The sequence below is a fragment of the Pan paniscus genome, chromosome 5 (assembly GCF_029289425.2).
Source record: "Pan paniscus chromosome 5, NHGRI_mPanPan1-v2.0_pri, whole genome shotgun sequence".
Classification (NCBI taxonomy): Eukaryota; Metazoa; Chordata; class Mammalia; order Primates; family Hominidae; genus Pan; species Pan paniscus.
In genome coordinates, this window is record NC_073254.2 from 40,125,739 (window position 1) to 40,151,978 (window position 26,240).

At 37.8% G+C, this 26,240-nt stretch overlaps 1 protein-coding gene across 16 annotated transcripts in view; it reads left to right on the forward strand.

The window, feature by feature from the left end:
- The window catches only part of CARMIL1 (capping protein regulator and myosin 1 linker 1), a 340,777-nt gene that overhangs the window by 199,102 nt on the left and 115,435 nt on the right, over positions 1-26,240 (forward strand). For all 16 annotated transcript variants that reach the window (XM_063605168.1, XM_063605169.1, XM_063605172.1 and 13 more), the window contains 6 exons: positions 3,544-3,630; positions 9,790-9,893; positions 12,997-13,074; positions 13,213-13,289; positions 16,378-16,482; positions 21,431-21,500. In XM_063605168.1, coding sequence (XP_063461238.1) covers positions 3,544-3,630; positions 9,790-9,893; positions 12,997-13,074; positions 13,213-13,289; positions 16,378-16,482; positions 21,431-21,500 — 521 coding nt within the window. The remainder of the gene's footprint in view (positions 1-3,543; positions 3,631-9,789; positions 9,894-12,996; positions 13,075-13,212; positions 13,290-16,377; positions 16,483-21,430; positions 21,501-26,240) is intronic.

Here is a 26,240-nt window from a genome sequence, read left to right on the forward strand (position 1 = left end):
TCCCTTGAACCTGGGAGGAGGAGGTTGCAGTGAGCCGAGATCGCGCCTCTGCACTCCAGCCTGGGTGACAGAGTGGGACTCCATCTTGGGGGAAAAAAAAGGGCATAGATTTAGATTTAGGGCGTTTAAAAGTTGGAAGTATTGACTCAATTTTTTCCAGTATGCCTATATTCTTATATTCTTGGTTCCAAGTCTTTTCCTCTCAGCCTTATTTTTGAAATGGAAATACTTCATTGTATTTTGCTTTTTCACTTACTTTCCTTAGTGTTACTGAACTCTCCAGGAAAGTTATAGAATTGGTGGAAATGTAAAAATTTTTACTCACCTGTGCTCTGACATCCACAATGTTCCAATCTGTATGCTTTCTAACAGAGAAGAGGCCTTTTTTTCTCCCAGAAACCACTACCAAGATCAAGAGACAGAATGTTCCCAGCATTCTCCAGACTTACCTTGTGGTTTGCCCCAGTGATTACCAGCCCTGTCCTCTACCACTTGGAAAAGATAACTACTATTCTGACTTCTCTCATGATGGATGAGCTTTGCCTGTTCTTTGCCTATGTACTCCTTTGTGTGTGGCTTCTTTTGCTTCTCTTTGTGGAGAGATTTTTTAATAATAGATTTGTTTCCTTGAATAGATAGAGAACTATTGAGATTATTTACTTCTTCTTAAATTAGTTTTGGTCTGTCATGTTTTTCATAAGGGATTTGTTCCTTTCTATTAAAATGATAGTTTTTTGACTTATAGATGTGTTTATACCCTCGAGTTATAATTCAATGCCTGTAAGATCTTTACATTCTCTTTTCATTTGATTTTGATAATTTGATCTCTGTTTCTCATTTATTTATTTTACCAGTCTTGCTGGAGTTTATTAATTTTGTTAGTATTTTTAAAGAACGAACTTTGTTAAATTTCCTTATTTTTATGGCTGCTACCTATTTAATTGGATTCTTCCCTTTTTCTTATTTTTTTTCCTTCCTTCTGTTTACAGAGGTGGGTGAGGATTAATTTGCTGTTTTTTGAGATGGATAATTAGATAATTATTTTCCAGTTTTTCATCTTTCTTAAAATGTGTATTTAGGTCTATTGATTTCTCTCTAGGCATGGCTCTAGTTAGATCCCAAAGATTTTAATACCATAGTTTTTAGATTTAACTCAAAATATTTTTAAAATTCCCACTGTGATTTTTGACTCTTTTGTTATTTAGAAATATATTGCTTAAGTTATAATTATTTGGGGATTTTCTAATTATCTTATTGTTATAATTCCTATTTTAACTGCAGTAGTGGTAACAGAGAACATACAAATATTCTGTGTATGAATTCACAGTACTAAGGAACATTCTGTTATTTGTTGAGACTTTCTTTATGGCTCAGTATATGATTCCTTTTTTAAAATATTCAGTGTGGACTTTGAAGAAATGTATTCTATAGTTACTGGGTACAGCATTTTAAATATATCAGTTATATCTTTTTTCATTATGATCTTGATATTCTCTATATCTTTACTGACTTTTTCTGTTCATTTATTAGCTACTAATAGAAGTGTGTTAGAAAACTTCCATTATTATATATGCGTGTGTATTTATGTAATAATATGTGTATTTTCCTTTTGTTACTGTCAGATTTACTTTATATATTTTCAGATGATGTTAATCAGAGCATAGATTTAGAGTAATTGTATCTTCTTAATTAATGAAATATTCCATTTATCTTTAGTAATGCTTCTTAAAATTTAAATTGTCTTATTGCAGCTACATCAGATTTCTTTTGGTTAGTGTTTGTAGCATATCTTTTTTCGCTTTTATGTTCACTTCTGAATACATATATCTCTAGGTGTATCTCTTGAAAACATTTGATATTTTTATTCAAATAAGTCATCTTTGACTTGTAATTTGAGTCTGTATATTTATATAATAATATTTTTAAATAATATAAATTTAAATTAAATATTTATATTTAATAAATTTATATTTAATGTAATCATTGAAATATTTGGGTGAAAATCTGTATTACTATTTGTTTCCTTTTTTTTTTTTGAGTTGGAGTCTTGCTGTGTTACCCAGGCTGGCGCGATCTCGGCTCACTGCAATCTCCACCTCCTGAGTTCACGCCATTCTCCTGCCTCAGCCTCCGGAGTAGTTGGAACTACCCGCGCCCGCCACCACGCCCGGCTAATTTTTTGTATTTTTAGTAGAGACGGGGTTTCACCGTGTTAGCCAGGATGGTCTCGATCTCCTGACCTTGTGATCCACCCTCCTCGGCCTCCCAAAGTGCTGGTCCATTTTTTTATTTGTCCCCTTTTTTCCTCTCTTTTTTGCCTTTTAGATTAATCAAGTTTTAACAGTTATTCTGTCTTCCCCCTTTTCCCACATCAACTTGTTAGTCACTTATTTTTTTTTTTTACAAGAGTGTATCAGCTAAATATCAAGGCTGCCCTCTTTTTGTAATTTACAAAATGGATTAGCATACTCAAGTCTCTACAAATACTCCGATAAAAACCTGTTTAACATGATTTAATCCATGATTTTCAAACTTCTTTGACTGTGGAAACACAGTGGGGAAATAGAGGCTCCCAGAACACCCACTGTTCTAGGGGAAAAGCCCATGTAGAGGCTTAGTCTAGCTGCATGACCTCCATGTTGTTTCTTAGAAGTTGTGATAAGATTTGTAGATAATTTGGGGTTATATAAGGGCAGCAACCAGCACAGTAATTTCTTATTGCTGCCTGAAGCTTGATAATTAGTCTAAGGGAACAGGAATTAACATTGTTTAAGGAGCCTTCTCAAGAACATGCCCCTGGGGAAATGATGGCTCATCCATAGCAGGAGGTCAGTTGAAGGACCTGTATGAAGGGCATACGTTTGTGTATTACTTATTTCCTCCCAGAAAACAGTCTATGCTCATTGCAGTCGTTGGATGGGTGAGCTGGTGTTCCCAATCTCCCACTCTGGTTATTAAATTTAGAAGATATCTGATTTTAAATACCGTAAATTCCTGGTGAGTTATCCAAAGTTACAAAATCTACTTTTAAGAAGTTAAAACATGCTCCGAAGCTCTGTATGAGGTTGTCAGCTATAAGCCAATTAAGCATAGGAATCCATCTGCCATTATCAGAATAGTTAATATTACTCCATTCTTCTTGACAATAATTAAATATCATACATCCGCTCATCTAGAAGAGCGATCAACTCATTAAGACAGGTTAAAAAGAAAAGGGGTTAACAATTATCCTTTCCAAGAGGATTTGCATTTTAAATAGAACTGTGAGAAAAAGAGTGACACGTGGCCCCAAGCAAAGTATCTCCAATGGAAAAGTTTCAGATATTGTATGCCTAATAAGACAATCTTCCCCTTCTCTTACCCTGTAGGTAGGACAGAAAGAAAAGGGGACTTGATGGTAAATGTTTAGAAAACAAAGTCTGATATTAGAAAGAAAAATATGATCACTTCAGTCAGAATCAAAATTAAGTTAATTTTCATCCATTGTAAAAAATGCAATTCTGAGAACTTGAAAATTCTAATCGCTTCTTTTTCCTTTCTCAGGTGTGTCCTCTTTAAGTATTCAATTTGCCAAACTCCCAAAGGGATTAAAGCACTTAAATTTATCTAAAACCTCATTATCACCTAAAGGTACAGTATTTCTTATTTACCTAAGAGTGTGTCTGAAATATTTCTGCTGCACCTGCTACCTTAGTTAGAATTATTTGTTACATTTAAAAATGCATTAAAAATACATTTAAAATATATGTATTATATTACTCTGGCAGTTTGAAGATAAAGACATTATGTAATTCAGTTTTTGATGCTCTGCAGTGAAGTGCTGTCAGAGTAGAGAGTAATTTTGACATGTACATGCAGTCTTTAACTTTTAAAACTTTGAGTCAGGGAACACTTGCCTGTCTGCCTCTGCCCTCCTGCCTCACATTCCAATATGCACCTGGTTGTGTTTCTCTTGGTTCAACAAGTTGGCCTTTCTAACTGTCAGATAGACTGTCTGCTTTACAGAAAACTGTTGGGCTTAACTTGTGGATCACCACTGTAGCTCCACTCCTTGTAGTTCTGTCTTTAGAGATTTCCTTATCTTCTCTCCAGGTCAGTTCCTAACTTCACTCACCTTCATTTTTTCCATCAAATCCTGTCAATTCTATTATTATTTTGCCACAGCAGCACCTCAATAATAATATTAGAAATTATCCTGCATTCTTTGTGCCTTTGTATATCTTCACATTTTGCCCTGGATGCCTGAAAATTTTTTTTTAATCCCCAAATAGAGAGGTTCAGTTTGTTTTATAAAACTGTTTATCTGTGATAAACTCTGCTGAGATGTGTTCCCTCTTCCCAAGGCCATACAGAATCAATGAGTGTTCCCTTTGTATTACTTCAAGATCACATATGTAACATTATTGCATAAATATTGTGTCTTTCCTGCCACACTGGGGCTCTCCTTGTGGCCTGTGCTTCTCTCATCTTTTTATCTGCAGCACCTGGCACTGTGCCTGGACTACTGTTTAACAAAAGTTTCTTGAACATCTTGCCATTTCTTAAGAAAGCCACTGTCTTTTGGAAACAGTATGTATAGTGGTTCAAAGTGTCAGTTCTGTAGTCAGATTGCCGAAGGTTGAATTCTGACTTTTCTACTTATGTATGAACATGCATTTATAATGTCTTTGCTCCCAGATGCCTCATTTGTAAGACAGAAATAACACTATCTTATTTCTACACAGGTAGAGTTAAATGATTTAATATACATATAGTATGGTTTCTGTCACAAAGTGCTTAGTAAACTGCTACCATCACCCCCACCAGTACCGGCACCACCACCACCACCACCATCATCATAATTATCATCATCCTGAGCTGTCTTATGTTTTTATATGCCTCAGTTTCTACCTGGAGCAACCTTAGTGTCCTTACCTGGAATGTCTCATGAATTTCCGTGCATCCTATGCAGATTCAGCTTCTATCTCTGTCTCAAAAAAAAAAAAAAAAAAAAAAAATGGAGGTAGATTAAAAAAAAAATCCGAGGTGGATTGAAAAAAAGTCGGAGGTGGATTTTTAAATTTTATTTATTTATTTTTTTGGAGACAGGGTCTTGCTCTGTCACCTAGGCTGGAGTGCAGTGGTACGATCTTGGCTTATTGCAGCCTCAATCTCCTGGGCTCAAGCGATCCTCCCGCCTCAGCCCCCCAAGTAGCTGGGACCACAAGCGTGCACTACCACACCCCGCTAATTTTTTTGTAGAGACAGGGTTTCCATGTTCCCAGGCTGGTCTCGAACTCCTGAGCTCAAGCGATCTGCCTGCCTCAGCCTCCCAAAGTGCTGGGATTACATGCATGAGCTACTGAGCCTGGCTGCTTCTATCTCACTTTCTCTTTGAAATGTTCTCAGACAACCCCCTCTCACCACACCCTGTATGACTAGATGCTCCTTTCTCTGTGTTCCTTAGCCCTTTGTAAATTCCTCTATCTTAGCATGTGTCCATCACATTTGATTGTGTCTTAGCCTGTACATTTCTGGACAATAAGGGCCTTGCCTCGTTCATTGCTGTGTCCTGGCACTTCTCAGTCTTTCACGGAATGTGCCTTGGATAAAGGAGTGAAGCAAAGTCACCCCTTGATGATTTTATATCCATGCCATCATACATTATTCTGAACATGCAGTTAAATTAAGAATGGTTTGAAATTGAGATTAGTTCCATAAGCCCCATGATTTTATGTGCACACATTTATACACACATATTTAAGATTAAGGCATGAAAATAAATTACCAAAGGGATTTCCCCAGGAGTCAGTGTTCTCAGACCTATTGCCTGAAGCCATCTGCAGATCTTACAGCTAAGTTTAACTCCTTTACATTATCACTGTTCCACTTCAGCAAATCCATTTTATATAAACCTTTTTCTGATAATTATCAATGTAGTACACATTTATGGTAAAGATTTAGAAGATGCTAAAAAGTATAAATAAGAAGGCAAACCCCCTCCAAACTCCCTTGTTCCTTAGTCATTTGTATTTCTTTTAGGGAAATCACTAAGTTTACATCCTTTGTTAGTTTTCTGTTTATAGTGTTAATCTATTTTTTAAAAAGTTTATATGACTTGTGTACATATTAAAAGCATTCGTTATTGATTGTGTGCTCCATAGGTCTAGTTTAAGTCGTTTATAAGATAAAGGTGGTTTTTAAAAACCTGATTATATGAATTACATCTGTAATTCTAGCCACCCAGGAGGCTGAGGTGGGAGGATGCTTGAGCTCAGGAGTTTCAGGTTGCAGTGAGCTATGACAGTGCCACTGCACTCCAGCCTGGGTGACAGAGTGAGAACCCGTCTCTTAAAACGAAAACAAAAACAAAAAAATGATTATATTAATGATCCTTGATTATATTTATTTTAATTCATTTGTTCATTACTGTATAACAAATAAAAGGATGTAGTGATCATTTATCCTTCCAAGGGCAAGTTTGGTTCTGAGGACCTTCAGTGCCACCTCTCCCTGATGTTCCTGTCCCTTTTAGTGTGGTAACAGTGGGGAGGTCCTACGGGCAAAGCTGGGCTTCTCCACCTCCTTACGATGAGGACAGCCCCATGTTGCCTGTACCCTTTACAAATAAGGGTCCTCCCATTTATCTTTTACCTGCAATAAAATATGTATATATTAAAATACGTGTTTTGAGAATTAACATTGTTTTATAACATGACTTGAAGAATTTTTATCTTATTTTATTTTATTTTATTTAGACGGAGTCTCGCTCTGTCGCTTGGGCTGGAGTGCAGTTGCACGATCTTGGCTCACTTGCACGATCTTGGCTCACTGCAACCTCCACCTCCAGGGTTCAAGCGATTCTCTTGCCTCAGCCTCCCGAGTAGCTGGGATTACAGGCATGTGCCACCACGCCCAGCTAAGTTTTGTATTTTTAGTAGAGATGAGTTCTCGCCATGTTGGCTAGGCTGGTCTCAAATTCCTGACCTCAGGTGATCCATCTGCCTCAGCCTCCCAAAGTGCTGGGATTACAGGCATGAGCCACCATGCCTGGCCTGAATAATTTCAAATTGCCCTAAGACAAAAATATCTTGAAATGTTTGTTTATTTATTTATTTTTTTAAAATGACTTCTTGAAGTATTTTACATAGGATCTGAAAGATTCGCAGTTTTAAAATGACTGGAGTTACATTGCAGTGTTAAGCTTCTGGTGAATTTGACTAGCATTTATATTCATGGCTCGATAATGCAAGACAGATTAAAAAAAAAAAAGAACTCCCCATGACATCACCACTGCCTCCAAATACCCTTTCTTTATCTCATATGTTAGCTAACTGATAGTTTTCTGGATTTCTAGCAAATGTCCTGCTGGTTGCCAGATTATGTCAAGGCAGAACCATCTGGTACCACCTTTTTCCAGCTGTAAACACTGCAATAATACGTAACAGAATGGTCAAAATCACTAGACAGCCAGAATCGAGAAAGGCATGTAAATGTGTTTAGTTAGGGCTGTAAGAGCCTTGATTTTTTTTCAATTCTATACTTTTATAATTCTCCACTCTTCATGGGCTTATTAACACAGGCCTCATGTGAGCATGGGCTTAGGGGGCAGCTGAGGAAATCCTTCATGCTGTTTCAGTAGCATGAAGCTGAGCTGATAACATGATGCTCTCTCGAGTCTACTCAGATGTTGGACATCTGCCAAGCGCCCGCACTTGTCAAGGAGCATTTTGCTGTCAGGACTAATTTAGCCTTCTATTTTGGGAATTTATTTATTGAGTTTTGTTATACCTCACTAAGGAAATGATTTTATAAATGATTTTCTTGATAAGAATCTGGTATTGGCCCTATGTTTTGGACTTAGTTATTCCATTAAAAAATACATTAATACTAATATCGGGACAAACTAAAGGAAGTTGGTCGTTTAAACAGTTATAGAAGATAACCTCCAGAAAATAACCTTTTTTTATAAGCCACCATACGTTTCTCTTATCTAACACAATTAATCAAATTTCCTCCTCCTCTACTGCCAAGCTCTTGTTCTTGCCCCATTGATAGTTATTGCCTCACTGGGTAGTGATTATTCAGCTGTCTGTGTCTCCTGCTCCACTGGCCTTCAGCGAGTAAGATGGTATCTCAGAAGACCCTGCCTGGTACACAGTAGGATTTCCATAAAGGTTTATTGAAATGAATATTCTTTGTGTGGCACTGACTTTTCATTGTAGAGTCTAATTAAGTTTTTCCCTAGTGGTCTTTGCAATTTTTGAGGGTAAAAAATAAAGATCTTATTTATATTTGTCTCCTAATTCCCAGCATTTTATTAGCATTCAGTAAATGGTGAGTTGACAGCCAAGAAGTTCTTTGCACTTAAATATTTTTTATTCGAAGTCTCGGTCTCCTGTATACCCACCCAAATGTGCGCCCACTTTGAGAAATGGCTCAGTAGCCTTTATCAGACACACACTAGAATCAGTTTATTATAACTCTCTGAAGCTGGAGAAGACAATGGCCTCTTTATCAGCCCCACACTGAACGTTCTAAGCTCACAGCAGGGAGGGTGCTCCAGTGGAAGGCTGCACCTGCACCCCACAGCTCTTGTAGTACCTTCATCGGATCCTGCTGCTATGACCAGAACTGGCTCTTACTGTCAGACCTGACCTTGGCCTCTCTTCTCCATGAAGGGTCTGCCCAAATGTGGAGGGGAAAGAAAACCTTTTCCTGGTTCTTTAGAGTAGTTGACTTACTTGAATCTCTGTTTGATAGGTTGAGATTTTCAAAAAATGTTGCTGAAAAATAAGAAAAACAAAATAATTTATAAAAGGATACCCAATTAAGAAATAGCCATATTTCTAAAATATATAATTTGGAACCATGGACTTTTGGTAGAAACATGAAGAGCTTTGCTATCTCTCACATTCCCATTATGCTAAGTAAAATCATCAGTGCTGTGGTGAGTGATTGAGTCTCAGTGAGTGATTAGACCCTTCTGGGCTCCCATTTTATAATGACACACCTCAAAGAGCTCCTTTTCCCTTCTGAAAAGAAATGGCCCCCTAGACAACCATGACTAGCAGGCCTGTCAATAACTGTTACCCACCTATAAGAGAACTTAGTTCTATCCATACGGGATAAGCAGCCTCCTCACATATTCATTCTTTGTTTTCTGAGGTGAATTTGTCAGTTTAGTTCAGTTTATGTTAATTTGAGCCATTTATGTTATGTACGTAAAGAGTGTATAGAGTGCTAATTATACATTTTTCCTTATGATTGCATCTTACATGGTATACAGATCATCTCCTCATTCTTTGTGAAATCCATTTTAATCCAAATGTTTCCTTGAATGTAATACATTTAAGAAGAGCTGTATACTTCTCTTTTTAACTTCCCAATACTTTAAATAGCCTAAATTATCTGAATTTGGACATGCATCATTTAAACACCAGGCACTAACTCAAGAATCACCTGGCAGGATTAAGAGAAGGATAAACATTGTCAACTAGATTGCTTTCATCATTCTAAGTCTTCAGATTAAAATCCTTTCTGTCCTTGGACACATCAGAAGACATGGAGCAAAGGGAAGCCAATTCATTACTCCTTCTGATTCAGTGAGGGGGTTGTGTCTTTGACTAACCTGTTCTTCCTGAGGGTGTATCAAAAGGAGACACAATCATAACGCCACCTTTCCAGGATAGTGCTCATGGTTAACCTCAGTTCTGCAATTTGATGGAAGTGTTGGGCCATTTATAGAAACACAAACCTCATTTTGTTTCCTGGAGTGCAAACTGAGCCTGGATTTTCTTGATGTTGCAGGGGTGAACAGCCTTTCTCAGTCACTCAGTGCCAATCCATTGACCGCCTCTACCCTTGTCCACCTCGACCTCTCAGGGAACGTCCTTCGTGGAGATGACCTCTCAGTAAGTTTTCTTTTCTTTATTCCATCTTCGAAGAAGCTGTGTTTAATAAGCCTGGAATAATTCTAAACGTGACTTTGTAGTGCATTTTCCTGCCTCTCTCTTTGTCATGACACCTTTGAATCATTTAGTTACGAGCTTATGAAGTGTTTTACTGAAAATTCCAGAGCCTTCGTTAATTAAATGTCATATATCACCACAATTATTTTTTTTCTCATTTAGTGATGCTGAAGTTCACATTTTTTTGGAAGTAATGCTGTTGAAGAATTTTTTTTCTTCATTTAAAAACATTAGCTTACAGGGACCAGGCATGGTGGCTCACACCTGTAATCCCAGCACTTTGGGAGGCTGAGGCAGGCAGATCACGAGGTCAGGAGATCGAGACCAGCCTGGCCAACATGGTGAAACCCCATCTCTACTAAAAATACAAAAATTAGCCAAGCATGGTGGCACTTGCCTGTAGTCCCAGGTACTCAGGAGGCTGAGGCAGGAGAAGCGCTTGAACCCTGGAGGCGGAGGTTGTGGTGAGCCGAGATTACGCCACTGCACTCCAGCCTGGGTGACAGTGTGAGTCTCCGTATCAAACAATAACAACAACAACAAAAACCCATTCGCTTACAGGTTAAAATTGCCTGGTAAGGAAGATTGGGAACATTAACTGAACTTTCTCAATATTATTATTGTTACTGGGAAGACTGATGGTTATAGGTTACAATTGAAAGGGAGTATTGGGATAAACCTGAGCACTCATCTATTCCGTGAATAAAATAGGGAGAAGAGTGGTCAACATATAACCTGGGGCCATTTCTTCGGAGTTTGAATATGAAGGCAAAAACTACTCTCTCAATTACAATAAAATTTTTAATGTAACTGAATCAATAATGTAATATTTGGCAGATCTTTGACACAGTGGATTAGGTATGATCTCATTTCCATATGTGGCGAATGATCCCCTCTGTTCACCAAGATAGAATTTAGAATTGTTTCTTTAACAACATGGCCTACACCCAGCGGCCATCTTTGAAGGGCCTTAATTTGCATTCCACTGCTTTGCCACAGGGCTGAAAAACACTGTGAAATTTATTCTTATTTCTCTTATTTTGGTTTACCTGTAAGGCAGGAAGTACAAATGAAGGCCTTTTTGTATTTTTTTTCCTTTTCCTCTCCCTTGCACTTAAAATTATTTAAATAATACTTGATTCCTGGTGTGCCATGATTTTTCAATCCATTTTCCAGTTTCACTTGTTACCTTCACTGACAGTTCATAAATCTGCTCCCTCCCAAAATAAAACAAGGCCAATGTGACACCACCAAAATAATACTGTGGCAAAGTAGAAGAATAGAGGGAAGGATAAAAGGAAAGGCTAAAGATTAATAAGATTCAGCTAAAATAGGAACATTAATAGTCACCTAAAACAACCAAATAGCTCAAGATTTCTTTTTCTGGCCAGGGTGGGTCCTGTTGTAGCTTGCTTCTGGGGAGTGGAACGATGAGACCTGAGTGAGAGTGGGCTGGAGGGGAGAGTGGGCGGGGAAGGCAAAAGTTCCAGGAGCCTGGCGGCAGGTGCAGGAGTTTACCTGACCCTGTGCCCTCAGGGAAAGCAGCCTAGCAGGGTCTGGCCTCTTTGGAGAAGTGTGGCCAAATAGTCTTGTCACCATTTCATGGTGATAAGAGCTCCCCCAGCTGGTGGCTGGGAGCAAAGCCACAGTAAACTTAAAAGTCTCTTGAGACAATTTTTGCCAGGCAAACAGAGAGAGAGGCAGAGGATCTTCATGTGAGAGCAAAATGACTTCTCTGAATCAGAACTTTTCATAACAAAATCCATTCTATGGCTGGGTGTAGTGGCTAACACTTAGAATTCCAGCACTTTTGGAGGCTAAGGCAGGTGGATCTCTGGGGTCCAGGAGTTTGTGACCAGCCTGGACAATATGTTGAAACCCTGTCTCTACAAAAAATACAAAAATTAGCTGGGCGTGGTGTCACATGCCTGTAGTCCCAGCCACTCAGGAGGTTGAGGCGGGAGGATGGCTTGATCCCGGGAAGTGGAGGTGGCGGTGAGCCGAGATCATACCACTGCACTCCAGCTTGGGCGATAGAGCCAGACCCTGTCTTAAAATAAATAAATAAATAAATAAATGTCATTCTGTGTGTATGGTTATTTTAAAGTGTTAAGTGTTTACAGGCTATTTTTTTTGCTCTTCTGAATTCCTTGATAGGATTCTTCTGAAGCACCATATAGCCAAACTGCTACACATAGTAAATGTTTGCAAGGACATACTCAGTATAAGCTTGTTTGTTTTTGCAAGTATCCAGTGGCATCCAGTGAAGCAGAGGAGAATTTAAGCTATTTGCCTGGTGGCAGGGAGCTTGGACTCAGTTTGTTATGGGTGGGCTCTGGCAGTTGCTACACATACAGGGTAATTCCAGAACAACATTGCTGTTGATGTTCAGCATCTCAGTTGAACTGATCTGTTGATCAGTCTCATTATTTTGATGCCCTTGAATGAGAGGCCTGGGGAAGTTTAGGCATTGTGACCTCCTGAAACCAGAAGTGTCTTAGCTATTAGTGAAATTTTTAAAAAAGCACTCATATTGCTGCCAAGCCATTCTTGTTAGCTTTGAGAAGTAACTAAGGGTGGAAAAATCATTATGTCGGACAGAAGAGAGGATAGCCTGAGACCATCCTGAGGTTCAAATTCAGATTCGTAGTTCTGCAAACACTTTCAAAAGTGATTAGCATTTTGATAGAGTGACTGCAGTTCAGGTGGTATTTTAATCTCAGGGGTTAAAATGAATTAGCACGGTTCCAAAATTGTATAATAAAAATTAAGCTAATCTGGAAAACTAAGTCATGCATAACAAAATGGGGGTTTGGTTTTCAGTATTCCATTTGGCCTTTTTTTAACTCAAACATAATTTTAACTATTCTTGGGATTTTCACTGTCAGGGAACGTAAAGGAATGACAGAAAATTCTGATAATCCCCTTGGGAAGAGCAGAGAATGATCTGAGAAATTCTGGCAACTTCCTTTTAAAACATTATCTTGCATTGTGTGTATGTGTGTGTTTCTAGAATCCTAACATTTATCTTTTATTTTTTTTCAAGCACATGTATAATTTTTTGGCCCAGCCAAATGCCATTGTTCATCTGGATTTATCCAATACAGAATGTTCCCTGGACATGGTAAATTTAAAAAATATATATATCTTGCTCTGAGGGGTCTCAGAAGAGCTATTTAGATGGGATGTAGGGGACCTCTAATAAAAGATTCTCCTGGACCTAGAAATACTTGAAAAGAAGAGTGCCTTATTTCTTTTTCAGGTCTGTGGAGCTCTTCTCCGTGGATGCCTTCAATATTTAGCTGTGCTCAACCTCTCCAGAACTGTCTTCTCTCACCGGTATAGATTGATTTCTGCTCTCATTGTCATCTGGAAGTGTCTTTTTCTGAGAAAAGTTGTAGTGATAAGGAAAACAGTGATAAAGGGTGAATGTTGTATATGAAAGAAGGCGGCCTTAAGCATTATCTATGAATATTAGGCCTTGAACATTCAAGTTTTTGTTTTATTATTTTAAGTGTAGGTTAATGTTCTTACCAATAATTCTAGCCTGCCTGCGTGAACTATGTGATAACACACTATTTCTCCTATGTGGTCAGGCAATCTGTCTTAATATGGGAAAAACCCTTTTAGAAACTTTTATAGGTATTTCTCACGGGTGAGCTTGGATGTAGGTATAAACTACTTTCAGAGAGTAAAGAGAATAGTTATCTCAAAGCTCATGCATTTTCACTTGTAGAAGTAATCGAGGGCCAGTCTGACTACTTCACTTATACACTTCTGACTTTAATTGTTTGCAGAATAAGGCAATAGATTAGAAGCATCAAGGCTTCACAGACAGTAGCAACTTAGAATGCAAAGAGACTACAGAGGAATTATCAGAGGAGTTATGAAAAGTACATGAGTTAGATAGGTATGGAATCTGGGAATATCTAAAGAATGAATACAGTTGAACACTTAGCATTTATAATTATGACCATAAATTATAAATAATATTTTAGTTATATGATTTTAAATAACATGGGTATTGGTTAATATTAGAAATATTTTTATTTTTGCTAGTTTTTAAAGGCCTTATATATTTAAAAGGATAACCCTCACTTATTTGGAAAATTCAGTTTTGTAGCATGCTTTATTCCATAACTGTGCCTTGCAAATCAATTACTTTATATGTTAAAGTACTATTTTTTATTACTTCAATAGTGATTAAATCTTTACAGTAGCAAAAATATGCCACAAATACCTCCATAGATTAAAGTTAGGGAGTGTGAAGTCTGAAAATATAATGGTGGGAAAAGTTGAATTTTCCATGATAACTATATTTTGGGGAACATTTGAGAGTTTTAATTGAAACCTAGTCAACTCATATATTTGAAGCCAGCTTATAAAGCCATGCTTTGGTGGAGCAGTAATTGACTGGGGAACTGGGTTACAAGATGAAAGCACAGACTATAAAGGTTTTTGTATAATCAGCACTTTTGAGTTCAAAATACTGTGAATTCTGTGATGACTGGTCTTCAGTAGAGCTGTTAAGCTTATAGAACAGAATTGCGCTAACAAATTGTCTTGTCTTCCACATGAAAGGTTGTTATTAAACTGTTTAATACCTAATACGTTACCTAGATATAGTTGTAGAAAGCCCTTAGTAATTTTGTTGAAATTACTGCATTTACGTTGAGGTGTGGATTGTCAGCCAGACTATTCATTCTTTTATTCACAGATAATTTCATAAGTGTATCCATCAGGATAAGTTAGATTGTTCCACAGTAACAGTGACCGCTTTCCTCCAATGTCGATGGCTTTCAGCAACAGTGATTTTGTGACATGTCCATTGTGGGCTGGCATATAACCTTCACTCCAGGAGGCAGAGCAGCCTCCTATCTAGAACATTCACAGTCATATAGCAGAGAAAAAGAGATCATGGTGGTGCACATACTGGCTCCCAAGGCTTCTCTCTGGAAGTCATACACATCATTTCTGCTCACGTCTCACTGGCCAAAGAGAGTCACATGGCCAAGCCTGCTGTCAGTAGAGGGATGAAGCATCATCCTTCTTCAAAAAGGGGCAGTGAATATTTGGAAACACTGGAATGCTCAAAACTAAGACAGAATAGCAGGAGAAGAAATATATTTAGAGTAAGTTAACAGTATTTTCTCAGCAGAAAGTGAACAAGAATATACAACTTACATTGTTCCACTATATGGAAACAGAGTTGTTTGAGATTTCTTATATCACACAGTCTACCAGAATTCTCTTTCCTCTTAGTTTTATTTTTCATCTTCTCAGATATTTTGGTTGTTTAGATTTTTCTTCTCAAATAGTCTTCAATTGTCCTGTTTTAAAACTTTAAAAAAAAACCTGTCAATATTGACAGATTTTCCCAGATCTCTGTACATTAAATATTATTATTATTATTATTTTTTTAAAAAGTTAGTTTTTATTTATTTATTTATTATTGTTATACTTTAAGTTTTAGGGTACATGTGCACAATGAAGGGGAACGTTAAATATTATTGAATATTATGTGGTTGAGCTAAACCACTAGGATGCCCTCTTCCCTGAGATTCTATGAGTCCCTCCACAGAATATGAATAACTAGCATTAAGTGAGTGCTTACTCTGCATCAGCCTAAGTGCTTTACATATACTGACTTATTCAATCCTTCCATCATTTCTGTCAGATAGAACAGAACAAGCACAGTGTTCAGATTCCATCTTGGACTCCTGAATCCTGTTTTTCTTAAACCCTTATCATATAGTGTTGATGCTACCTTATTATTGAGCTGTGTGATTTGATCCACATGCTTTTCTCTGTAATAGCAAGGGGATGTATTCAGAGGTTATAGCCATTTTATTTTGTAGTTTTGTCTTTCACTGTTCTAATAGTTGGCCTGAAATGATTAGGTTTTTGGTATGGACATACTAGCTGAATAGGCTATTCGTAATGCAGGCTTCGTGCCATTTGGACTTTCTGTGCTGTTTTAGCTCAACATCAGATCACAATCTTGTTGCATGTGAAACCTGCTACATCTAAAAACATTGCCAAATGCAGATATTGATCTCTAACATTTTGTGCCACCCAGTGGGAAAGCCTTTAAATTGGTGAGAAATATACATCTTCTCTGACCTCCTGTTTTTAAAAATTCCAAACCTGGAGTTTCCTGATCAAGAGGTAAAACTCAATGAATTCATTGGCTATGAAGAATAGCAATGAACTGTTTTATGGACTAAATATTTCTTTACCTCACTTACGTGGTTCCTTTAATGATATTGGATTTATGGCTTTAGGTTTTGGACATTTATTTGTTTCTATTTACTTTTAAATTTCTGCAGAAAATATGACTGATTTGTAGATTTCACAGTGTCTGAATAATCAATGAATATGTTTGATGAAGGTGTAACCGCTTGTATAACTCTTGTGTTTTTTTCAGGAAAGGAAAAGAAGTACCTCCGTCTTTCAAGCAATTTTTTAGTAGTTCTCTGGCTTTGATGCACATCAACCTTTCAGGCACAAAACTGTCTCCTGAGCCCTTAAAGTGAGTGGTTAATTCACTTTCTCCAGAGCTTTTAAAGTTCCACTTATTTTTACGAATGTGCTTGAGGGAAGGGAGAAAGATATATAATCCAAAGACAAAAACCACAGATGAGAATGCCTTTTTACTCTGGGGCAGAAAAATAAATTAAAAATTTAAAAAGTATATTGTGCACTATTGATATTATCGCATCTTCTAAGAAAAAACATCTTTTGGTTTATGACCTTGGCAGGAGTCACTGATCTACAAAAGTTGTACTCCCAGGTACTTACTATTGCTTTTATATTAACCTCTGTTCATTCCATTTCAGGCATGTTCGTTCGTTCGTGTGTGTGTGTGTGTGTGTGTGTGTGTTTTCATCAGCATTTACTCTAAATCTTTCTACTAATAGTAATAAACTCTAAACACATTGTATGTATGCAACAGAATGAATTTTTAGCTACTTTGGTTTCTGAATTACTGAGGTTAGTATGGGCTATTTGGCACTTTTATTTGGCAGCCAACTTATGGGTTAATATCCCTGGTGTAGGTATAGTGGTGAAGTTAAAATTGTTAGCTAAATTGAGGTTTGAGAATAATTTATTATCCTTGAGATTTCTGTTCACTATTGCCAGAAAGACTCAAAAGTTTAGTGTACAAGTTCAGTGAATTTGACTGTAGGGTCAAATTCTCTTTGAGTCTAAAGAAGGTATTTTCAAGTAGTTACGATTATGAAAGTTGTCAGATATGCTCAAATGTATGCATGGATTTCTCCCTTCCCAGCTGACTGTAAATCAGCATTTAATTTTTCCCTTGTAATGTGTATGAAATGTTAAAATTAATGTCTGCTATTCATCTTACTAGAAAATTAAGCTTTGTTTAATTTATAAATTATCTTTTCCTTTTTTATTTCTGTTTTGAGAGGTATGAAGTTCTTGATTTCATATAGTACCAGAGGACCAAAACAATAGATGCCTTTAAAAAAGTAGATCCAGGCTGGGTGCGGTGGCTCACGCCTGTAATCTCAGCACTCTGGGAGGCTAAGGTGGGCAGATCACTTGAGGTCAGGAGTTTCAGACCAGCTTGGCCAACACGGTGAAACCCCGACTCTACTAAAAATACAAAAATTAACCAGGCATGGTGGTGCATGCCTGTAGTCCCAGCTACTCAGGAGGCTGAGGTGGGAGAATCGCTTGAACCCGGGAGGTGGAGGTTGCAGTGAGCTGAGATTGCGCCACTGCCAGCCTGGCAACAGAGTGAGACTCCATCTCAAAAAAAAAAAACAAAAAACAAACCAGTAGATCCAGTCAAGTGCTGAAAAAAAAGTCTGATGTTATATTATTGCAGGCTTAAAAAATGTTGAGTTAATATATTAGGGATCCCTAAATATAACAGCCACAAATAATAAACACCTCATGATTTGGCCGTTTGTATGGATATTAAGAAAGCTATCAGAATTGTATTCTAAAGTTCCATTATAATCATTCTCATTTACGTATTCATTCAAGTAATACTTACTGAGCATCTACAATGTGCTAGACACCGGATGACAGGATAGGAAGCAAAACCAGAGAGGGTCCTTGTCCTGGTAATATATCAGCAGGAAATTAGAATATTCAAAATAGTTTTCTATTTTTAATTGTTTCAATGTTGTTTACTTTTGTATAATATAGAGTAACATTTTGTTGGTTAATGTGACTGATTTTGTGGAATATTCCAGTTTGCAACAAGGCTGGACTTACTGTACTTTGTTGCATATATACCTGTAAATGTTGTACTTCAAAGATATTTTGTAATTGTTAAATCTTGGACCTGATGTTATTGGTGTGAATGTTTGATAGTGTTAAATCAGTAGTCTCTTCAGCTCTGTGTTTTAATCAGCAAAAATTTTAATATGGGGAGAAAGCCTTCATGGCTGAAGATTGTGTAAATAAAATTCCATGTATACATTTAATGTGATATAATTATTTGAAAAGATAACACAAAACTGAAGTTCTCAGGTTTATGTGTGAGAGGGTGAGGATGAAAAGGAATTTGCACAGTACTACCCTAAACTAGACACTGTGCTGTGTGCTTACATATGGCCTGTCACCTTTAATGTGGATGACAGTGATGAGAAGTTAGTATCATTATCCCCATTTTACAGCTGAGGATATTGAGGCTCAGAGAAGCTAAGTAATTTGCCCCAAATCACTGTTGAAGATTGGGTTTCCTGAGCATCCGACTTTGAGATGGAGATTCGCAAGTAGGATATTTATAAGGACATTCTCTTCGGATTACCACCGGTGAAAAGGGAAGGGGGAGAAAGCAGGATCAGACAAAAGGGAGAAGCTGCACTGGGAGGCTCTTCCAGTAAAGAGGAAGAACCCAGAGGGGGTTCTGGGAAGTGCCTAGCAGTGTCCGCTGCTCTCAGCCAGCTGTCATGGGCTCAGCAGTGTTCCCTACCTCATTCCACCTTCAACTGCAGAAACCCTTGTTTCTCTAAGGGTTTGGGATTAGTAGCCATGAGAGAATAAATGAAAGCAACACAATTTCTTCTGAGACAGCGCTTTAAGTTTGGACATAACAATATTTTTCCCCACAAGTTTCCCACTTAATTTGAGATTCTTTTACAAGCAAATTGGGGAAGTAGAGTGTTATGCGGGAGGTGGAAGGGGTAAGCAAGACAAAGAATATGACTGCTTACTTCATTGTTGGGATTTTCCTTTGAGGCCTTTTTTTGGTCCATGTTAATGTATTTCAAGGGGGTTTAGAGAACATGGTGATGCTGTTCCTTGGTGTTTTCTAAAATTGCTAGAATAGTCTGGTTCATATGTGTCCCAAGGATGCTCTTTGCTCCAGCATCACTCAGAGTGCAGTGTGAGTTCCTGCTTACTGCTCATTCTTGGTCTTTTGTTTTCCCTCCCCCAAGCCTTTCTTCCTGGACATCCCCTTTCTCCCTGTCATGTGGTACCCCTTCTCTGTGACCCCATCTTTCTGGCTGAGTATTTTTCATAAACCTGTTGAATGTGCTACCCTGAAATTATAACTAGTGCCACCGATCTGGAGCTGGAAGAATTAAATACAAATTGTTCTCTTAAGCAATTTTGCAATAGTGATTGAGGATCTAGAAGATGGTTGTTAAGGCAATTTTGCCATCATTAGGTTAAAATAAACAACATATTTTGCTATAGAATTTTTCCCCAGTGCCCAGTATGCTTTATTGTATTTGTTCTTTTATTTTACTAGGGACAGTTTCTATGGGTTATTTATTTTTACTAGTCTCATGAGTTGTTGCCTCCTAATCATTGGGCTTCTATAGTTAAATGCCTTAAAGCATATCATTTGTTTTCTTGGCCTTAATTCACATGTGAGAAAAGTAGGAAGTATTTTCCTTCCATATAAGCATCATAAAAATGCAATGTTGAAACATGTGTCTAAGTCCTAGAAACTCAGCGTATGTTGGAAATAAAAGGGACCTCTTTGGTAATATCTTAACTCTCTCATTTTACTGACAAGAACTTGAGACATGCACGAAAAGTGATGTTCTTAAGGTCATTCACCCATTACTTGCTGGGCTGGGATGTGAGGACTGGCCTTTTGGTTTTCAGCCTCCAGCGCTTTCACTGACTCAATACTGCGCCCATGAAAGAAAGGGGGCATAGTAATTTTTAGGAAAAGAGAAGCAATTTAATAAGTAATTGAACAAGTACACAGATGAGATATACCCAGTCTTTCTCATAGGACACTGTTTTAGAATAAGGGACTAGTGAACTGAATATAAAAAGTGAAAAGGAAGGCACTCACCTCCAGCCTCCTAACAAGGTCAGGGAGTGGGAGGAGGGGGGTTTTCATAGCTGGAGGCAGCCGAGCCCCTATGTGTTCCATGCCACTGCTGGAGTTCTCTCTTAGTAGATAAAGCCAGAGAATCACTAGAAAAGAAAGTCTCAGAGACTTGGGCATAAAATAATTCCCTACCTTCCCACCTCACCCTTACCCTAGGGTATTTTTGGGGTATGCTGAGTGGAGGTCCTTTTCCTGGGAACATGGAAAACAGGTAATCACCCCCAGTTAATAAATACCTGGTTTCCACTCTTCTAGTACTTACCACTGGCAGCCTTGTGTTGGAGTTATTGGCACACATATCTGTTTTCCTTGCTTGAGAGCAGGAACCATCTTATGTTCATCTCTATGTTTTTCACAAAGTCTGATTTAGGGTCTTCTGTCCACTTAGTATAATTTAGTGGTTGTGTGTGCATGTGTGAATTTTCTGTTTCAAGCTTGCTTGATGGTGTTGGATTTTATAGGACTGACTTGTCGAAGTGGATCCAAGTGATTAGTCTAATCTCCTCAATTTGCAGATGAGAAAATTCCTTTTCAGAGCAGTGATACGATTTGTCCCGGCTCAGCAGGTAGTTGGACAGGCAGGATCCTGGACTCCAATTCAAGACATATGCCTTGTTTTATACCCTTGCCCACCCACTACTGTAGGTCATTTAATAAACTCATCTAGATATAATTTCACATCCTGTTATACTACAGAGCCTGACTTCCTCACTTACATATTCCTTAGGGAAAACTAGCTTTACTTTGTGACTCTAATAACAATTGCTTAATAATATTCTAAACGTTATTAAAGCTCTTCTCAAGCAGATGCAGGTGGGAATTTATCTGTGATGAGCACAATTTAATTTCAGTATGCAATTAGGTGTGCTGTTGGTTTATTTGCATAGGAATAGCAATCCTGCAGGTTTTACATTTATGATGGGCTCACTGCCTGTCAGGCAAAAAGAATGCTGCAGAGTCAGTTTTTCACTGTAGTTGTGAGGCAGAAATGCAGTTGGCATTTTAAAAAGTAAGAGGGTGCTTGGTGCTTGACCTGTGATTCAGAAAAGGCAGTTTTCTTTCTCTAGGCTTTATTCAGTGTGCTTGCATTTTTTCTTTTGGGCAGTGTGTGGAATGTGTATCTAATATGTGTGTTTCCTCCCCTCAGAGCACTGTTATTGGGCCTGGCTTGTAATCATAACTTGAAAGGGGTTTCTCTGGATCTCAGCAACTGTGAGGTAAGAACACCCTTAGATTGTATACTGGAATAGATAATAGCCTCAACCGCTTTGCCTTTTTCCTGGATAAAATTTGATACTGTGATTCCACAGGGTGTAAATGAAGCAGAAAAATAAATTATACAAGTTTCTAACGTTCTGTATTTTGCAAGTTTCATCTACAGACAGCCACAGAACATCATTTATAAAGCTTTCAAGTGTGTTTTTAATGACTTGGGTTTTGTTGTTGTTCCATTCTTGGTGCCGGCTGGCTGAGTATTTTATGATGAAGCCTTGAGATATAAAACCATAGACTTGCTTTGCCGTCATGAAAATGAAACATGCAGCATTTGTTGCAAGGGACAAATGTGTATAACCTAACTTGGATTTTGTAGAGTGTGAAAGAGAATGGCTGTCTTATTAATTTTACTTTTTAATATCTTGATTTAAAACAAGAAAATTAACATACCTCTAGAAAGTATAGCAATTTCAAACACTTCCTATCAAAGAGCTCATAAGAATTGAGACTAAAGTGTCTATATATATATATATATTTTTTTTTTTTTTCTTCTTTTTTTGAGATGAAGTTTTGTTCTGTTGCCCAGGCTGGAGTACAGTGGCACGATTTCGGCTCACTGCAAGCTCTGCCTCCTGGGTTCATGCCATTCTCCTGCCTCAGCCTCCTGAGCAGCTGGGACTACAGGCGCCCGCCACCACGCCCAGCTAATTTTTTTTTTGCATTTTTAGTAGAGACAGGGTTTCACTGTGTTAGCCAGGATGGTCTCGATCTCCTGACCTCATGATCCGCTCGCCTCAGCCTCCCAAAGTGCTGGGATTACAGGCGTGAGCCACTGCGCCCAGCCTAAACTGTCTGTGTTTTACAGGGCACCTAAGCTTTTGCTATCTTGAAACTTTTACTTTGTGTGACTAGTAAGAAAATACCCAGATACAAACTATATGGCCTGTTCAGAGCCTGACTTAACATGTCAAGCTTTATCCCTTCTTCCCAGGAATGGAGATGGAAGTCTCCTCATTCCTATTCCCGGGCCTTTATACTCACTGTTCTCTCTTCCCCAGCATTCCTACCATGTCCTTCTTCCTTCCCCTCCCCAAGACCTCTCTCTCTTTGAGGAATTAACTCAACGTGCAGTCTCCTGCATGCGTGCATCAGCTTCCTGGGCTATGCAATCCTGGATGAATTGGTTAATATCACTAAATCTCAATTTCTGTGCCTGCAAAATGGAGATAATAGTAACTCTCCCAATGGATTGTTAGGAAGTTTAAAGGAGCTCTTTTTGAAAAGTGCTTCTTAGGATATCTGGTACGCAGAAAAGTTGTTTGCTCTTGCTGTTTTTCTATCTGTCTGCCAAGTTTCTTCCCTGCCTGCTTCAGCCCTTTGTGATCTTGATCTTTTCTAATTGTCTAGCACTTAATGATAATAGCATGCACTTGGACACTAAATCGCCAATAGTACCTTGCACAGATACTAAATTAACTCCTGTATGCTTGAATGTAACTTTCTGGAGGGCAGTATTTATGTCATACTATATTTTGTATTTCCCCTATCTCCTAGGGGAATGCCAGGCACCAAGCCAATACTAAATATTGAATAAGATTATTCAATATTTAGTATTAATGGTTTGTCTCTATGAAAATTCTTGAAATGGACAAGTCTGAATTTGTACCATATAAATTGTTAGTGTAGTATTTTTCATTAGTTTCAAGCTGGAGTGAACACCAATTATGTGATTTAACAGTCTTGTTGTTTTGAAAAAAGAAAAGCAAAAAACAATACAAAAAGACATATTGTAAAAAAAAAAAAAAAACAAACAAACCCAAACAATAGAACTCTAAAAAACTAACCTTGCGTTGTGGAATTTTCATGTGCAGATTAATGATCTTTCATTTATAAAAACAGACTATAAAGTAGAAACCAAATCTGGTAATATTAATTAATTATTTGTTTACCAGCACTTTACTGAGGGGCATGCCAATAGTAATTTTATTTTTAATAGGGGGAGGAGTGAGAGATGAAGGGGGTGGGATAGGTTATTCTGTCAAAAAAACAAACAAACAAACAAACAAAAAAAACACACCAGGCTGGGCGCAGTCAATGCCTGTAATCCCAGCACTTTGGGAGGCCTAGGCGGGTGGATCACGAGGTCAGAAGTTCAAGACCAGCCTGGCCAAGATGGTGACCCTGTCTCTACTAAAAATACAAAAATTAGCTGGGTGTGGTGGCGGGTGCCTATAATCCCAGCTACTCGGGAGGCTGAGGCAGAGAATTGCTTGAACCTGGGAGGCGGAGGTTGCAGTGAGCCGAGATTGTACCAATGCACTCCAGCCTGGGTGACAGCTAGACTCTATCTCAAAAAAAAAAAAAAAGTAAGTTGGTGTAAACTTTACTGCTCTATCAGATCAAACTACTAAATTAGCAATAACTTCTAATGTGGTTTTACAATCCTGATTAAATATCGTGACTGCCAGCAGTCTAACATCTTTTTTTCAGTTCTGTGATAAAGCTGGGATGGGCATAAGTGATCATCTGGTTCCTTAATTATAGGTAAACTGAGGTCGAAAGAAGTGGAAATAATATAACTCACCAATGGCAGATCCATGATGAAAATACTCTGTCCTCATTCTCTTTTGCTAATAGTAATATTGACTGTGATAATTATTAGACTACTAAGTATGGTTAGGCATTTTCTTCTCAAATAAATTGATAGGGACCATGTTGCCAAAGATTGCTATATACCTTGTTCTTTAAACTCCTTTATGATCTATTGGGAATAACTTTCAGATAGGTATAGTAGATGAACCCTATAAAACTGATATTTTGCATGTCAAAAATTGCAGACTATTGGCAGTTTTGTAAAGTTCAACTTAATTGCTAGTAGACTTTATAATCTTTTTAACGAAGGCAGGAATTCAGGTCAAATGGTTAACCTCCAATGATGAGATTGAACAGTATTATTGTGATAATTCCAACTTCATTTTGGCCTTTCACTTATGCATTATATGATAAATTGATACTGCCGACATGGGGAAGTCTTGAAAGTATTGTAGTACCATGTTCTCCCCACTTATAACTTGAATCACAGTACTGGTGACCACATTTATAAAGTCACATGTTATGTTGATGCATGAAAGTTGGTAAAACACAAAATTGTTTTTCTAAACTATGTTATAGTGTTTTATGACATTTTGTTTCTTAGGCCTAGATGTCCACATTTAAGTAAGTTTCAGTTTGCTTCTCTTCATAATATAATAAATCTCCCCCCAAAAGTGTTTGGATTTCCAATATAATTCATGCTGGAATGCTTGACACTTTGAGTGTTAACTGTTTGAGTCTTTAATCATCTGTGTTTGATATTGCAGAGTTTATGTAATCCTCTTAGAAAGAAGCTCTTACTATCACGGAAGTTTAAAATCATGAATATGTATATTTTCTTTCTGCCTGTTCTCTGTTTAGCTATAAACCCTCTCCACTCTTAGCATACCAGTTGAAATCGTAGCAGCTTCAGCCCTTGACTTTCTCCGATGATCAGATAAATCTAGTCTTAAAATCCAAAAGGTGGTGAGAAATGAAATTTCTCCTTGATACCATTGTCATCTTGGGAGGTTATTTTTCTGAGGATGACTTACTCAGGATGAGGAGCTGGCAGACCTAGGATGAGTCAAGGTCCAGCGCATTTGGCTGGCAGGTGTTGATCATTGTGCTTGGGGCCGTGGGTGGGGGTGGGGTGGTGGTAGGAGGGGTTGTCCTGCAGTTTCTGATGTGGGCTCCGTAAGAGCTCAATGCATCCTGTGGGTACCTCTAATACAAATCCACCTCAGCCAGGGAAACAGAAGCTATTGTGAGATACCTTGATGTCATCTTATATTTATAAATAGGTGATTCATTTTAATATAAAACATCTACTATATAGAATTTTTGATCCAGATTTATTTCTTCTCCTGGTAGGGGGAATAAATCCGGTGATTGATTTTAAAATCACACTAATATGAGTGTTATAGAGGATAAATGATGGTAAAAGATGGTAGTTGAGATTATTGGGAGGAAAGGGGAAAATAGTCTTAAAGTAGGAAGTAAGAGTGTTTGGACAGGGAGCTTAGAATAACTTAAGCAAATTATTTTTGATTTTGCCATATGCTGGTTCCTTTATTGTTCATTCTCACCTTTCCTAATAAGTTGGCTTGTAGGTTCTCAGGGTATTCTTTATTCCCCTGAAATAGGCATTTCACACTCATTAATTTGAATGAGAGAGGAGACTTACACTTCATGCTATTAAAAAAAAAGTTTCCTGTGGGTATTTAGAACTTATGGAGTTGCTTTCTTACGATACAAACATCATTGTTATTTGGAAAATTAAATCTAAAATGTTGGTCTGTATTCTTTTGGATCTGTGATAGCTAAGGTAATAAGCACTGAAATTAACCTTACGTTTTCAGATAACTTCTATACTTATAGGAAAAAACTTCTGTGTTCCTTAAGGCATTTTACATTAATTATATCATCACCTCTCTTTCTTTCCCTTGGTCTTTTAGTACTGAAAAGGAGTCTCTTTTGTGTATGAAAATGACTCAAAGTAGTTATGGGAGGCAAAAGAGTGAGCCAAGGGTGAGCACTTTGGAATCAAAAGGCCCCCTTTGAAACCTGGCTCAGTTACTTAGCTTATTAGGTGACTCACCTTCTTTCAGCCTTTGTTGCTCATCTATTGAATGGAAATAATAGTTTTCAGGGCTAGCGTCTGGTACAAC